The 17,828-nt window shown below is 34.1% G+C and overlaps 1 protein-coding gene across 1 annotated transcript; it reads left to right on the plus strand.

Annotated features, from left to right (window-relative positions):
• Positions 1-8,129: 8,129 nt before the first annotated feature.
• On the plus strand, positions 8,130-16,889 carry LOC129290685 (uncharacterized). The gene is given in 12 exon segments (XM_054927557.1): positions 8,130-9,398; positions 9,509-9,607; positions 9,775-9,977; positions 10,624-10,817; positions 10,971-11,073; positions 11,214-11,524; positions 13,085-13,300; positions 13,303-13,488; positions 13,972-14,053; positions 14,167-15,432; positions 15,435-15,677; positions 16,543-16,889. Coding segments are annotated over 12 exon segments (3,126 nt in total). The 5' UTR covers positions 8,130-9,336; the 3' UTR covers positions 16,704-16,889.
• Positions 16,890-17,828: the final 939 nt, after the last annotated feature.

A 17,828-nucleotide genomic window follows, 5' to 3' on the forward strand; every position in this document is an offset into this window, starting at 1 on the left:
AATTTTGTATTTAAAAGTGTGCGTACATGCGCGTATGTGGGTAATGTACGAGAGATGAAGTGAGACAAAGTGGCAAGAACGATAGAGGGAAATGGATCATTTTTTATGGAACCCAACCCACTAGGCGACTTTGCCACTGGGAATGACACTTTTTTGGGTTTCTTTTAGGTTAAGATTTAAGAATGTTAGAAAAAGACTTATATTGCTCGCCATTTGCATAATTCTCATAACATGGCCCACTATCGTATTAACTTATCATAACTTCAACTAGATTTGTCTATTTTTTTTCACTTTTTAAATGAAAACTCTCAAATATTCTTTGACATCCACAAATTTGTGTGTGTGAGTGTCATTGAAATTTATGACATGAGGTATTATAACAAAATTGTTGTGAAAATATGACCTATATTAAGGGTGAGTAATGGTGTCATTAGGAAGTAAAGTAAAATTGTTACCAAGGAAGAAAATAGCACACTCTATTTTTTTTAATGTCCTGTTCCACTAAATTTTATTGATTTTTTTAATGAAACAAATTTAATGAATATTTATAAATATCTTTTGTTCTTTTTCCTTTGCTAGATTGTTATATCATTGAGTTTTTCATGGTAAGGTTTTAAATGCAATATTTGTTATGAACATTTAAAGGATTTAAAGGATAGTATTATGATGGCTTATTTGGTTCATGGAATCATTGTGAATGTAATGATTGGAAATGTAAAGTAATGTAATATGATGGTGATTATAAGAATTTATTTAGTATGATATTTAAGAACATGGGAATGAAATATAATATTGGTATTTTATTAAATTAAATAAAACTAAATAGACATAACTACCCTCATAAAAAAATCCTCCATCTTCTTCATTCATCTGCTAGGTCAACCTTCTTGCAATAAGAGCAATTACCATAAAAAAAAAATCATTCCACCTCAATTGCAATACAGTTGTTCTTCAAATCCAAAGATCCCTTCTCCCTCACCCAACTCTAATGGAAGTAAAATGATGGAGTAAGAAGACTAACAACAATGGCAAGTTCACTTCACCAAGATTCAACAATCTCATTTGCTTTCATTTTAATGGTCCTTTTGGTCACTAGATATGAGAAGATGCTGATAAAGCTTATGACTATGACACCCGTTATGCATCCTGGCGTGGGTTATAGCCTTAGGATCAGATCTGAGTTAGAATTTAGGCCAGTTAAGCCCAAAGGAAGGAGAAAAGTCAAAGAAGGGTGGCTCTATGCCATGTATCACTTTATATGTATCATCTACCACAGTGTAAAGTATTAAATAGGAGAAGGGGACCTCTCTACGCCATCTGTTGTGGTGCATGGGCCAAATAGGTGTGGGGTACGGCTCTCTATGCCACACACTGCAGCATATATGGGCCTTGTTTAGTATACAAGTCTCAATTTAAAGGAATAGGATTGGGATTAGGACTAGGACTAGGATTAAAAGTAGGAATAAGGTTTTAAAATCATGTTTGATATTAGATAATATTTGTAAGGAATACTTCCTTTTATTTTACCTTACAATTAAATATAATTAAGAAAAGACTATATTAGCCCTCTGGAGAAACCAGAGGTTTTGAAGCAATTTGGGCCGTTCTTCTTCATGACCCCATTGCACAATTTTCACTGCCAAGTCCATTACGTTTTAGAACTCATTGCACTTCAAGAACAAATGCAATGACTTCATCTAGTTGATTGGATCCCATCAAGGTTGCCGCCAGTCCACCGATTTCCATTTATAATACTCTCAGCTATGCGATGAATTTTGAAGATCATACATATAGTAACGATGAGGTATGTCAGTGACTTAATCAGGAGTGATTTCGTTGTGAGGTTGCCAGTGTGGCCACCATCTACAAGGGTTCAGGTAGCTGTAGCTCAAGTTTATGTCCTGAAAAAGAGGCTTGGGTCATCAATCATTCTCCTTCTCTCATTTCGATCTCCTTTTCCCTTCAGATCTAGTAATGGCATCAGCGGATAAGAGAGTCGTTGGTAGAGAACAGCGTCGGCGTTGGCGTTGCTTAGTCTGAAAGTGCATCTACTGAGTAAGGGCCAAGGGAGAGAGACAAGTGTAAGAGGTAAGGGCAATTTGGTCCAAAAATAATCAAATCCAAGATTAATTTTCCAGTACCAGGGGGTAGCAGTATTGGATAAACCTACTTAGATGGGATTGGGATTAAATTTCCCGTTCCTTCATACCAAACATGAAAAGGTGGGATTATTCAATCCTAATCCCAATCCCAATCCCACACTCCCAATCATTCCTACCAAACAGAGCCATAGGGTACACCGTGGTGCATAGCACAAAATTATAATACTTCAGTTCACAAAATTAGTCAAAAAGGAAGGAGAAAACATAAAGTTTAAAATGAGGAGGACGAAGAAGGGAGTGGAGCTCTGCTAAGGTTTACTCTTTTTAAGAGTTTAGAGCAATTTGAGAGCTAACAAACACTGAGGGTGAGTTTTTTAATCCTTCTCCTGCCTTCCTTCTCCGTTATTCAAAAGTTTTAAAGTTATGGTTTGCTTATAGGAGTGATTTTGATTTGTAGAAGTCATAGGTCCAACCTTATTGACTTAAATATAGTTAATGAGAGTTGTTTAAGGTAATTAAATCTAAGGTTTGTGGGTTTACATGTTTTAATGGTTAAAGATACATTAATGGTTGAAATTGCCGTTTATTATAGTTGTTAGAATTGGTTAATAGAAAGTAAGGGTTTAATGAAGCTAATGTGAACTAAAGAGAGTTAACACACCCTATAGGTAAGCCTAAATGATAAGGACAAGGCCTTTGGAATATTTTAAGTGTTGAAATAAAGAGTTTAAATTATGCAATTGGTAATAATGATGAGTTTGGACATAATTAATCGTAGATCCATTGTCGGTGCATCTATTTAACCTGTGAGTAAGCTTTGAAAGCATTGATTTGAGGGATAAATTTTTAGTCACTCAAAAGTTTGAGATAACTATCCGAAATCTTTTCTTTATAGTTGTTTATTAATTGATCCATGCTTTTGGAAAAAGAAAACGATTTGACATAAATGATTGAATTACATTATTGTTAGTATGTGCCAAACATGTCAGTTTTAATTAGCCCATTTTGTTATAAATTCAATATCTGAATTCAAAATATTTGAAATAACATAATTATGTTCTGAAATAAGAAGTTGACAAATTGATTGAATGATGGCATTGATGTATCGGCTTTGAAATACAATATGAGTAAATTGGAGAATATGCAAATGTGATATGAGTATATGAGATTGAGAATAGAAGTTATGTGTGATAAGTAAAGATAATTGTAATGCTCAAATATGATAACTTATTATGTGAATTCAATGAACTTGTATTTAGATAAGTGAATATGTGAAATAAGTGAGTATCATTAATAGCATGATCATTTTTTATGGGAGTTCACCTAGGGAATGTAAATAAAATTCACGTGATAATGGTTGCTAATCATTGGAATCGAGGGGCAGCCCTGTCTTAATATTTGTTGAGGGCTTATCACATTATTTATGCAAGGGCTTGAACCTAGTTAACTCTACCTATTTGTTGAAGATATTAGTTTAAAGTTTATGACACCCCAAATATTTAAGAACGAGGGAAACCGTGGTTTGAGAGTGAGTGTGATAATTTTTAGTAAGGTCGCTTCCCATGATTGGTGAGCTTAGATAGTACATTCACATAGATGGAGCCTTGATTGAATTGTTACCTATAGTTTCAATCAAAAGATATAAGGAGAATATACAGATAGTTAAATTATGCATTCTTATCTAATGCATCATATAGTTGTTAAGTTTATGACAAGTTATGATATTTGCTTTTGCCGTTATCATATGATTGTTATTATTGTGGCAATATGCATTGTGAGATGATTGTAGAGAATGATAAAGTCATTACTTGAGTTTTCATGTGGTTAAATGTGATTTCCTTACAAGTTAAGAAATTTAAATATTTATGAGAATTTGCACATATTAAGTTGTCAATTAATAATAAATTACAAAGGATATACGTACTCTGGTTACTAAGTGACTATACCTCAATCTTAATATTTTATGGGTTCTAGCTTAAGTGTAGATAAAAGGAAAGCTTTCGAGACTTAGGGATAAGCATACCTCTTGTATCGCCTTATTGCTGATTAGAACTACATTATTTTATTATAATTGCACTAAGTGTTAATAGTGATGAGTTAGTGTATTTTGGGTCCTTAGTTTTAGGCCCGATGATTGAGATATTTAAATAAGGCTAAAATACTAGTGTAAATAAAACATGCATGATTCAATTAATTGTAAAGCATGCTATAATGACTTTTGATGTCAAATATCCCTGGTTATATTCTCGAGAATCAAGAAAATTGAGAAATATGTATTATATGCTTGATGCGGGTGTTGCACAAGTAGTCTCGAATCTATTGAGTGTGCTTTATGTGTATTTATAGGCTTTTTAGCACTGGGTTAAGAGTTTGGGCACCTAAGTTGAAATTTTAAGTATGAACGTATGAAATGTGTGGTTCTACTAATGAGTGTCCATCTTTTGATTGAATAATAGTTTGGGAATGAGACCAGTGTTATTAACTAGATTTTGAAAAAAAGCTTTTTATAAATATCTAAACCACCTCAATCAAACATTGGATAAAGAATTACGGCATGCCAAAAGTTGGCCCCAACTACTGTCAAATGGTAGTAGTTATTTTGTAAAAAATTTACAATGCATCGTGACACATGGTACCTATACTGCAATGTATGATACAAAAAAGATAAGCTACGACGTAAGGGTGCCACGCCATAATGTGTCGCTCAATTTCTGATCCTATTGGTTTTTCAACTATCTTATATATTTTGAACCAATAAATGGTATACCATGCTTTTGTAATTATTTTAAATACTGAAATAGATTTGATCAAGCTTTATTTATCTTATTTTCATATTAAAAATTTGGGACCCTAATTGTGAAAATTTTATAGCTTAAATTTTAGTAATTGGTTAACTATGGATGGATAATTTGTCTATGTTAGTCCCTTGATTTCCCTTAATATTGTGATTACAAAATGGATTGATAAGGGGGACATTACAAAGCTCAACGAAGTTATTTGGTAAGCTACAGATCGATGAGGTTGCCACAAAAAGAAGGCAATAGTGGAGGTGAAAGGGCATCGTTCGATTTTTCAAGGGCAACAATGTCCTTTGCTCGTCTTGTAATCCTCTTTCAGGTGATTTAGCTATGTAATTGTAGTCATTTGAGAGAATTAGGATTACCTAATAATATAGTTCATATTACATTATTAAGTCTAGCCAAATAACAGGAATAAACAAAGTGCATCCAGATTACAAATAATTCTAATGCATGAAATTGAACTAAACAAGCCATAAATATTGTATTATTATATGAGTGGATATTTATAATTCATAACTTGTAGAATTCTTTATCTTAATGCATTAAACCCCAAGTAAAAAAGAACTATTACTTCCTTATTTTTTTATCACACTTCTTCTTATCTTGCTAGTCTTTTCTCTCTTTATTTTTGATATTGTTTATATTTATATAATAAAAATAATATTACCTACTATATTGAGTTTAATACGATCCAGGAAGGTTGTGCTCTAACTAGAATGATAAACTTAATTGTATTTAATGCTAGTTTATAAATGGATAATTTATAGTATAATTTTATAGAATATATAGTTTTTGTTTTTCATCTCGTTGAATTTCCCTCTCTGTTTTTTTTTCTTTTCAAAACCGTGGCTCTCGCTCTTCCTGAGCAAGTCTGATGAGATTAAATGGTGATCAGAGGTACTGCACAAAGCAGCCCAGCAAAGTTTTGGGCTGTAGAAAGCAGTCCAAATTTATAGCCCCCACACACACACACACACAAATTTAGTCATTTCATCATCTTTAAAATCATGATGCGATTTTCTCAAAATTAACTACCCATTTTAGCGGCCATACCTATAAAACCATGTCCTGAAGGTTGCATGCCTTAATTAAGCCACGTGATAACGTAGATTGAAATTTTATATTATAATGTTGCTTTTACTCCTCTCAGCCAATCAGAGGTTTTATGAATTCAATCATACATAGCTTTATATTTGAAATATTGATAAATTTTTAGTCAATAAAAAAGCTTCAAGCATGTCTTAGAATCTGATGCAGAGCCATAGCAATTGAAGAATGAACGAGCACTTGCTAGTCAATGCAGATATCGATATTTCTACATCTTCAGACTAGCCACGCATGACGTGTGAAGTTCGCCAGTGTCTCCCGGCTCACGTGAATCTCTCTTACTTCCTTCATGTTAATATATTCCATGAAATCATGAAATTGATGCAACCCTTCTTCTACTTGATGAACAGGAAAATTTGAAAAGTATTTGTATTTCATTTTCTTCATTTATGTAGCAAAGGTATCTTACGAGTTTAAGCTACATTTATAACTTTTGTACATCAAACTGAAAATACAAAATTATTTTGTTGTTGCACACAGATGTCCTGTGGTTAAAAATTTAATTCAACATACCTCTATAGTCATTTTTAAAGTCAATTTTTATATAGAATTAAGCAAAATTTGAATTGGAATATATAATCTGTTTTCTCATGTCTCCAATGCACCCATTCAACAATGCAACAGCAAACACATTTTGTGGAAGGGGGTGAAGATTTAATAATTTTAAATAGACGGTTAAAATTATTTGAAGACTTCACTGTTATCAAATTCTCAAGCTGATAATCTAATTTTTATTATTTTTTATTTTTAACTTGCAAAATCATATTAACTTACTTATAAATTCAGTTTAAATTTAAATTCAGTTAAATTCGTGAATTAACTACTGGTAAAAACAAACTCACAAATTGACTATTCAAGTTCATTTTTTTTACATTTATAATTTATAAAATCATGTTAACTTTTTTTTTTTTAAATTAAGACTAGACACAAAATTGGTTAAATCCACTAAACTTGTTGATTTTTTTGTTGTTGAGTTGGGTGAGTTAAATATATGTTGTATAGAATTTAATTTATAAAAATGACAAGATTTAATTCAAAAAAAAAAACTCAAAAAGCAAGAATCAATATTAATTGAAAAATAAAAAATAAATGCTAAAAAAAAGTTGTCATATTTTAAAATTTCTATGTTAAGTTCAAGTATGGTAATCTATCAAATAGATGAATTTAATTTTAATAATTTATATTTAAAATATATTTAAATTAAATTATAATTATATTTTAATTATTTAGTTATATATTGTTAATAATTATTTATTAATAGGTATAATCTTATGAATTTACAATTTAAGTTTATATTGTTATCTTGAATTTACTTAAACTTGTGAATTCGACAACTTTATTCTAATAATAAATTTATAAATCTAGTATTTAGATTTAATATAGAAATATGCAATGCAAAAATGCATTGGATATTCAACTTTCATATTAAACAATTCTTAGTTGTATTAAAATTGAGTGGATTTTAATAAAAAAATTGGAGTTCCATAAAAAAAAATATCAAACAAATTTTATCTATTATTGAAGTTTACTACGAGTTGTTCAATCAAGTGACTCGAATCACTCCATCAATTAAGTGAATGTGGAAAATATTAATAAAATGTTTAAATTGGTTACAACCATGATAAAACTAAAATTTTATTTATAATTTCAAAATATATAAGAAATTTTTTATATAAATATTAAAAATATAAGATATTTTGAATTTTTAAAAGTGCAACTAATGAGATTTATCTGCGTGGTTAGATTCAAATTTCAATATATTTTTATTTAAATATTTATATTTATTAATTATTATTATTAATTGATCAATATTAAACTCTTTTACGTTACGCAACGAATAAGAAATGCTTTATAATTTATAATATAAAAATGATAATTTATAATTCATCATATGCACAATTTTTGTGTGTTGTACATCAAAAAAGTTTAAAAAGAGACAATATGCTTCTGTGACCGGGAGGATGACAGTGGGCAACGTGTATACTGTTAACATAATATTAATATCACTTATGATAGATTATTAAAAAACTAAGAATATCATTTGTGATAATTAGATAATACAATATTATATGTCCGTGTCATTTAGCAGTTGAAAGGGGGATTTCCCTTTCAATCGTGAAATGGAACAGAAGGTGAATAACGTCATTTCCACCATAGGAAGAAGAGAGACCCCATGCCAGTTTCCGCTCTGAACCTTTCCCTTCAAATCTGTTTTACTCACTGAACCTCTTTCTCCGATCGATAGAAGAAAGAAGCAGAAAGAGCCACAATAATTGAAAATTTATTCAGCTTTTTACACCATGTTCTCGTGATTGATTCTCTCTTTCTCCTTGTCTACGATCCAGGTAGTTCGTCATCTGTGAACAAAAACCCTAATTTTCATCTCACGGAGGATCTCCTGTTAGATTAGAACAAAGCTCCTCTTAATTCTGGTCTATCTGGATTCTGTCGGAGCTTAATTTCGTGTCTTTTTCACATGTATCATACAATCATTTCTCCTGTATCTTGTTAGTTGTAAGCTCGGATTCCGATTTGTTTAACTAACGGGCTGCAACATGTACATACATCTACATCCTGTCCATGAATTTTATTGATTGATTCTCTCTCTCTTGTCTTCGATCCAGGTAGTTCGTCATCTGAGAACAAAAACCCTAGTTACCATGTCATGGAGGATCTCCTGCTAGATTAGAACGAAGCTCCTTTTAATTCTGGTCTATTTGGTTCTAGTTGGAGCTTAATTTCGTGTCTTTTACAAGTACTATATAATCATTTTTCCCATATCTTGCAATTTGCAAGTATGGATTCTGCTTTGTTTAACGGGCTGTAACCTGTACATACATCTACGTCCCTTTCGCGAATTTTACTGAAGGAGGACTTTGTTAGTTGCTGGGCACTCCACATTTTTCATCGACGAATGGAGTTTTGACGGTTCCGAATTTTGGGCTGTGATGGGCTTGGTTGCATGAGTGGGATCAGTATTGCTTTTATATAGGTTCTAGACTAGATTTGGTAATTTGGATGTATGAGGGTTTTAGTGAGGGTGATGGATACGCCGGGGTTGGCCTTCTGCACGCACTAAATGATTTAGTTTTATCTATGCCCTTTACTGCGTTGCGTGTTGGGAGAAGCGGAGCATTCGTTACATTTGGTCCTTAGTCCCTTGTGGACTTAGGTGTTTTGGCTGCTGATTTTTTTTTTCCTGGAGCTGAATTTATAGGATGAGCTTGTGTAGCCGGACCACATAAGTGATTGCATTTCTTTTTGTGGTTGATACCTGGCATTATTCATCAACTTTAGTTAGCAAAATTCTTCGTCAAGCATATAAAATGAGCTTAGAAAGCGAAGAAAAAAGCTTCTGCGATCAATCAACTCATCATGAATTACCGAAGTAAACTTCTTTCTTGTCTTCCAACTCTCCCTCTTCTCTCGTTACCCCCCTCTTTTAGTGTCTTCATCAAATTGGCACACATGTCTAATAATTATTTTATGGTGATTCAGGAAGTTGAAATTCTCATATACAAGCGAATTCTTGTTGTCGTTAAGTAAACTGGATATTTGCAAAGAGTTGCCCAGTGGATTTGACCCATCAATTCTAAGGTAAATTATCACATTGGATAACATCCGATTTTGATGAAGGAGAAAATAAAAAGATGCTGGGATCTCATTTTATTCTTCATTATTATCCATCCTTTTCAACTGCTACTATTCAATTGCTGTGTCATATGTTGCTTTTAATATTGGCCTGTGCCCTTTAATGGGACCAGTGAATTCGAAGATGCTTCCCAGGAACGACAGAGAGAAACTGGAGGTTTATCAAATCATAATTTTAGGCGTCATGAATATGGTTCATCCCCTCCCACTAGAGGAGACATGAATAGCTATTCACGGGGAGTTCATGGAAGATGGGAATCTCGTTCTTCTGGACGGTCTGATAGAGATAGTGACTCTCAATCCGAATGGGACTCAGGTGTAGTTTAAACTGCTTCAACAGTGTTTCCCCTTTTGTCGAATAAAAACATTTACTTGCTTTCCGACCATTTAAACTGATGTGATTCTCTCTCTGTGCTTCAATGTTTAATTTTTGAATGCTGATGAGTTTATGGCTTTTAGATTTTAGAAGTTTCTCTGAGCCTTTCTTACACGCCCGGCTGTGGAGCTTATAATATAAAATGATTACTTATTTCAGTGTTTGAAAAGTTTTGCTGAGAAATTACCCTTCCAAGAAAGAATGAATAATACGTAATGTTGAACTACTAATGTTGGCTTATGATCTTAACTGAACTAGTTTAATAATTTGATTGTGCCAGTTCCTATGGGTTCGGCTTGTCATTCCTTTTATGCTATACCTTATATACAAGTTTAGTGAGTGTTCTTTTTATCCCCTCAATATAGGAAAATCAATTCGGGGCTGTATCTAATCACGTTGTTTCTGCCAAGTGAATGTTGGGTTCTTTTTTCATTCATCCTTAAATTCAAGCTTTTTATATGTCATATACTTCTTTACGCTTCCTCAGTCTGCAAATTTATGACATTGAAATGCTGTTTGTGGAACCAGAAGTTGCTCTTAATCAAGTCTGGTCTCAATCCAACTCATTAGTCTTGTCAATCTGCAGATTCTGGAAGATGTTTTGGCAACCAATCTCGTAGGTCTTGGCAAGGTCCTGAACATGATGGACTTCTGGGTAGTGGTACTTTTTCAAGACCACCTGGATTTGCACCTGGGCTGTCTGGTTCAAAGTTTCGAGCTAATGACCACTCCCAACTAAACCGCTCTAATGAGCCATATCATCCTCCTCGCCCTTATAAGGTTAGTTGTTATATTTCTGTCAGCTATATGTTGGCTTATTATGTTACCTTTACTAAATTTAGTTATAACTTTGAAAAAATTGAAAAGATTGTAATTGCAAGCAATTTTATTTACTTAGATGCCATGTATGTTTCTTGTCTTATGTTTTCCCAGGCACCTCACTCACGAAGGGACAGTGACGCATATAATGATGAAACTTTTGGTTCTTCGGAGTATACCAGTGAGGACAGGGTAGAAGAGGAGAGAAAGAGAAGAGGTAACCGTTTTTTGTTGGCTGGAGAGGCATTAACTGCTCTCTCTTTTTAGCTTTATGAAGTCTTGTTTACCGCTCTTCTTGCCATGATGAAGTTAACCTCTGATAAAATTGAACTAAGGAGTTGGTAACTTTGTTTCCAGCTTCTTTTGAATTAATGAGAAAGGAACAACAGAAAGCTTTCCATGAAAACCAGAAGCTGAACCCGGACAAGAATAAAGATGAGTTTGACTTTACTTCATTGCTAAATGATAACGAGAAAAGACTAATTAGTAGAAGCAATGAGTCAGTGGAACCTCCTGTGGCTCTGTCAGCTTCAAGCAATGATTTTGAGAAGTCTTCTTTCCTTGTGCACACCCCTTCAGCAAGACCGCTTGTACCTCCTGGCTTCAAGAGCACAGTTTTGGAAAGAAATTTTGCGTCAAAAACATCAGCAAACACTCACACAACAGAGGTTGGTAGTTTTCTCCTTTAACCTGGTATCTTATGCATGTTTCATATGTGGTTACTTATTCATAATAGTGTATGTTTTTACATGTTGAGCTAAACTTCAAGTAACTTTGTGGCTGCACTTCTGAAGTTCTGATAGTAATTATTGCTATTGCCTGTGATGAATGTAGTTACAGAGTATCTTTATGGTGTGAGTTATAGTTATATTATTAAAAGATATGGTAAAAGGTTGTTGTTTACCTTGGGTAAATTAGTTACTTGGCATGTTTTCTGCTGTGACAGGAATTGTGATAAATTCTGGAATTTAGTTCTTTGTTCTTTTCGGCTTACAAAGATTGATGACCCTGCCTGCGCTTATTTTTCAGAAGGATTTTAGTGTTCCAATAGTGAATTTTAAGTGCTTTGAATGCCTAAAGAACACTTCCTTTTATAAAGTTAAATTGCAATGGTTTGATGGCCAACTGGTTGCTGTATTAAAGATTCCAGTTGCTTCAAATCTTGGATAGTTGATAACATTGCATTTATTGGTTTTTAAAAGTTTTTTTATTTATGTCAACTTCATGTCTAGTGAGAAATAAAAAACTATGATTCAGGGTTTTGAACTTTCCATGGGACAAGATGGGAAAGCCAAAATGGAATGCAATAGAAGGAAAAAGGTGACTTTGTCAATGGAAAATGTCCTTTGTATCTCCGATTTTTTTTTATTTTTTAAAAAGAGACTATGACTGTTGATTAATGATAATAGGGATATAATACATATTGTATAACTCAATCTTTGTGTAAGGAAAGGAAATTCCTTTCCTATTTGGTTACCAAAGGGGATAAGTTGGCTTCCAATCAAAGAAAGAGTGGAAGAAATGGAGGGGAGAGCTTTTGGAGTCAAGCTGTCATTGACTGATTTTCACTGGTAACATGGGTTAGGCAAAGTGAGATATTAATAGCAATGTTTTAAAAACCATGCCAGTCATTAAACAAATTAAATTAATATATTTTTAGTTTTAATGGTGTATTAGTTAAAATATTATTAACAAAAAGAAATTAGCATTAATATATTTCATCATTCACAACTTAATATTTAGATATAAGAAAATTAATGCACATATAATCACAAATTAAAATCAAAAGTAATGAATAATCAAATATCATAATATTGATCAAGATTAAATTCTAATGTAGTAACCTATATGTGTGTATGTCAAATCATGTCGGCTTGGGAAGAGTTCTGCCTCTTGAAAGTCAGGGAAGTCTGTACTATATATGTATATATCTGTTTTTTTTTTTTTTTTTCGTTTTTTCTTCTACCAGTTTAGCTAATGTCATTACGAGGATTGGTTGTTTTGCTGATGCTTCCTCTTCTGTGATACTTGGAGGAATTTCGTTGCTATTTCTCATTGACTATTAGATAATATAACAGTGAGTCCCATCATAGCCATTTGTCTGAATGCCTAGTAGTTCATATCAAATTCTTATTTTTGGAATTTGAATTTTGTTAGGTTTACTTCAATTTATTCTCATCTGTGGGTTCTTCTTTAACATATTGTTTATTCTTCTGTTACTTTGGTAGGTTGGACAACCGGAAGTTGGGGATGCCAAAGGTAATAAAGTATTCAGTGTCAATTCTGATAATGCTGAGGATAACTCTTCGACCAAGCAATTAGATATGGATCAGCAACATCTTGGAAGTTCAAGTCTAAATGTTTCACTCAACGAGAAAGAAAAGATTCTAAATTCATCATCAGCTGTGGATGCTCCAGACATAAAGATGGGAATGCTTATCAATTGAGGAAGAAGTCCGTTCTTTCTGAAGCCTTAGAAGCATCAGATGACAGGGAAGTTATTCAACTTAACACTGGAGTAAAAGGGACACAGACCATTGGGACTTCAAATCAGAATGATTCAAATTCTGTCCTTGACAAGCTATTTGGCAATGTTTTAACATTAAATAATAGCGACTTAACAAATGCTGAGGTACAATTACTAGTGGCATTTATTGGAATCTTTTATCAGTGTTGTCGAGTGATTGGTTGCTGAGCTTTTTATTAAACAGTTTGAATGGTTTGAATTTGAATCTCCAAGGTTCCATACTTTTTTAATTTTTTTCTTTTTGGTTTTAGCATGATGATAAAATACTTTCTTGATGTGTAGTTCATTTATTGATGCAATTGAGAAATAAACTTGTCATTGGATTTTCTCCAAGCCATCTTCAGTGAATCATATGTGGATGAGAGGGTGTTCATTTATTCTCTGGATAATTGTCTGCCTAAGTTTTTTATCCTCCCTCAAGCTCTTCCTTGGGGATTCAAGTGTCTTGGAAACCACAAGTGGAAGATATCTTTTGAATTGAAAAATGGGGCCTGGATATATAGTTGATTGGATAAATGTTATATTTCTTGTTTTTGTTTGACAATGTTTCTTCTTTGAATTTGACTGTTTATGCAACTGGCCCTACAGCAGCCTGATCACAAAGTAGATGAAACATGGAGTCCTCATGCGTCGCAGTCTTCCAGGTTTGCACATTGGTTTATGGAAGAAGGTACTTACATCATGGTTTAAACCTTTAATAATTAGATGCTTTTTAACTTTCAAGCTAAACTTTGTGACTTGATGTTGGCCTGTTTTATTCATTCTTCTCTTACTGTGCTGCAGAAAAGAAGCATGTGGAGGACTCTACGCATAGGCCAAATGACTTGCTTTCGCTGATTGTTGGGGGTGAAAAAGGTGCATCACGGGTTCCTTTCCTAAACGCAGAACCTGCAAGTGGTAGTGTAGCCTGTACTACTATTGAACTAATGGAGCAACCATACAAGAGTGATAAACCTGAGACTGTTCCAGCAGTTCTAACATGTGAAGATCTGGAAAATTCTATACTGTCACAAGTTAGTGAAAGCGTTTCATCACTTCAGCAGTCCATGCAGGAAAAGGATTTTGATGCAAAGATTAAGCAGTCAAATTCAGATATTAATGATCATGCGTCCCAGCAGCTCCTTTCTTTGTTACAAAAAGGAACCTGCTCTGAAGACATGAAACCAAATTCTACTCCAGATATGGATTCTGCAGAGAAAGATCAAAGTGTTGAAGGAGCCACCATGAGTCATTCACCTAGTAATTTAGGGGACGCCAATGCAGATGCTTCCAATTCTTCAAAGAGTTTGACTCTGGAAACTCTTTTTGGAACAGCTTTTATGAAGGAGTTGCAGTCAGTTGGAGCACCGTTGTCCATTCAGAGTTCTTTAGTTGGATCTTCTGGGTCTGATGTTTCAGAACCTTTTCAATTTCCTTTCCCAGTCTCAGACAATGGTCTCACTCTTTCTAAAGGTGAAGTTGCATTGAGCAGGCATGGAAGTGGTGTCCTGCCATCAGAAAAATTTCATCAACTCAAACCTAATAGATTTGAAGAGCAGTTGTCAGGGTATGCTGATTTTCAGGGAGATGGTAATTCATCACAACTTCAAAGTGAACTTTCCAATTCTGGTGGTTTTAGTGGGCCAACTGATTTCTGCCTTCCAGAAGAAGATAATTTGATGGCAGTTGGTGATTCTCTTCAAAATATTTTATCTGCTGGTAATTCAGCAAAAAATGAGTTGTCCCATGACATACCAGTTGACATTGCCGGAAAACTTGCAGCTCTGGGCCCTGCATTTAGAGATCAACATCCTGTTGTCGGAAGTCAAGGTCTCGCATATAGTCATTATGATACAAGGGAATCAGGTATTCCCCATCAGAATCTTAACGTCCATAGATCTCCACAGCCTCATCCCTCTCAGTTAAATCAAATGGGTCCAATGTTCAACCAATTGGATCCTCAACTTCCTCATATGAACTCTCATATGAAGATGATGGCTCCAGAGCACATGGTTCATCACGATGCTCCTCCTAACCATCAGGTTCCAAGAAACATGCTTCGTCCTCCTTTCTTCAACCCAGTAGTGGGCTAACTGGGTTCAACCCTGCTGCTCATCCTTCCATGTTACAGCAGATGCTTATGCCAGGGAGTCTTCCTCCACCTAACCTGTTACGAGGGTTCCCATTGGGTGTCTCGCCACCAGCTCATCCCAACAATCCATTGCCTGGTTTCATGCAGGAGCCGCACCCTATGCAGGGCTTCCCATTTAGTGGTCACCAGCAACATTTCGGTGGACCTGGAATGTCAATGACAGGTAAAGCATCTGCATCATGCTTGTCTTCTGCATATTATTGTAGTTAAAGGCAAAATATTCTCTGACCACTGAGTTATTTGGTTGATTTTAAACTATTGATGCTTCTTAAAAATAATCCATATGCATATATAAGTCTGTTGTAGACGTGACATCAGCTTTCAGCTTGTCTTTACTTTTGTCTTGTAATGGGAAGAAGGAAAGCTTTAGTCAAATCATGCTTTTAAACCTAAGATTGCATGGATTATGAGCGCAGTGCATCATTGGTCGTTTGTAATGCATGCTACCCTGCTGTTGCCAAATAAGTTTAATTCATTACTGGCCAAGATGGTTAATGAGTTGGTGGAGTACGGCCACCGGCTAGATGAAGTGCCGTCTTGCTTGTAATCGATTTGTAATGATTACATGCTTTTTTGGCTTGCTTTAGAGATATTCGAAGGCACTTGATATGAAGTATGAACCATTTAGTACACTTTCATGTGGAAAATACCTGACCTAATCTTTATTCTTGTTGTGCAACTGTATTGAAAAGGCCAATGGTTTTGTAACCTAGTGGCATATAAACTCCTATATAAGTGGGAGGTCACCGGCTTGCTTGTGACCTCATCCATTAGTGCCTGCCCTTCAAATTCAAAAAGAAGTCTCACAACATTCAATGTTGTTTCTTCATATTTAATCTCATGCTCAGCAGTGAGTGTCAATTTGTGGGGCAAAAATGATTGGAGTAAATGTTGGCCATGATCATCTGGAAATTTCGTTGAATGTAATTTATTTCTTTTGTGTAAGTTTTGGCCTTAAAAAAGTGATAATCTCGGGATTTGTTCAAAGTCACTGAGCTCCTAACTTGGGTTTTGACTACTTGCTTTAGCTCCTGACGGTGGTGGAAGAAACCAGCCGGCGGCACTCCAGCGACTTTTTGAGATGGAAATGAGGCCGAATTCGAAGCCACTGGTGCATCACCCGTTTTCTGGTGGACAGAGCCAGGGAATGTATGGCCAAGAGCTGGACTTGGGTTTTGGGTATAGATAGTGTTTTGTCATCTTTGATGTATATCCCTTGCATTGTATTCATTTTACTTTTATGCGGATGTGCAACTCTTGCCATATGTTTTTATGGTTTCCTTTTTTTTTTTTTAACCAAAAATTAGGTGGGCTTTACTGAATTGATCGATCTTTTCTTAGCAATGAATAAAATCCCCCCCCTCCCTTTGAACTATGCTGCTGACATTTATGATGGAACGCTTTCTGAATCATACTGTTTTTGGACATGATTATATGAAAATCGATATTACTAATTCGGCTTTGAATATTGTTAGGTTGAAATTAGAATAATAATTTTTCAAACTTATTTTTCTCTTAATTACTACTTTTTGTGAATAATTATTTTGCACTTTTTGGGGATCGTGTGCATGTAAAATGGCTGGTCTAACCTATAATTTGGTAATGATTTTTTTTTTGGCAACAAAAACCGTTTGTATAATTAGCAATGTAGCGCGAGCCGTTTCGTTTGTACTAGTGCTAACTAAAAATCACAAGGCGTCAGCCAAAACTAAAAAGCAGAAGGATTAAATTTATAAAAATTTTAAACTTTAATGACTTTTAATATTTTTAGGTATTTTCATAGTTGAGGTAATTATATTTAAAACACGATTAGACGTTAAACATATTTTCAAGTGGACATTCGAAATATAATTCATCAAGTTTAATTATCACAAGTTCTATCTTCCCAAATTTCAAACTTCTCTTCAATGATAAACTTTAGGACTTTATTGGTTTAGCTAATTATAGCATCACATGCCTTGAGTGATCTGTGTGGCGTCATGACTTTCATCCTTAATCTTCTGAATGAATTTATATTGCCTTTCATAGTTGATCGTCGAAATGAAAACTTTTGACTGGTAGACAAATTAAAATGAAATAGAACTATTGAAATTAAGTAATTTAACCTAGCACGGCTACACTACATATAATTGCGCTTGTGGCCTACAAAATCAAGTCACAACTCAGATTCATTCAAGGACTAGGTTTAGGTAATTGATTTCTTTTTATCTAACACTTCAGAGTCTAATTTGTGGATTATGCCCCACAAACGCTCAACTACATGTTCATGCAGGTTAAAAAAAAGGGTAAACAAGAGGAATCATTGCATGGAAAC

The sequence above is a fragment of the Prosopis cineraria genome, unplaced genomic scaffold (assembly GCF_029017545.1).
Source record: "Prosopis cineraria cultivar Desert tree isolate PC_DT_omini unplaced genomic scaffold, ASM2901754v1 PC13, whole genome shotgun sequence".
NCBI classification, from domain to species: domain Eukaryota; kingdom Viridiplantae; phylum Streptophyta; class Magnoliopsida; order Fabales; family Fabaceae; genus Prosopis; species Prosopis cineraria.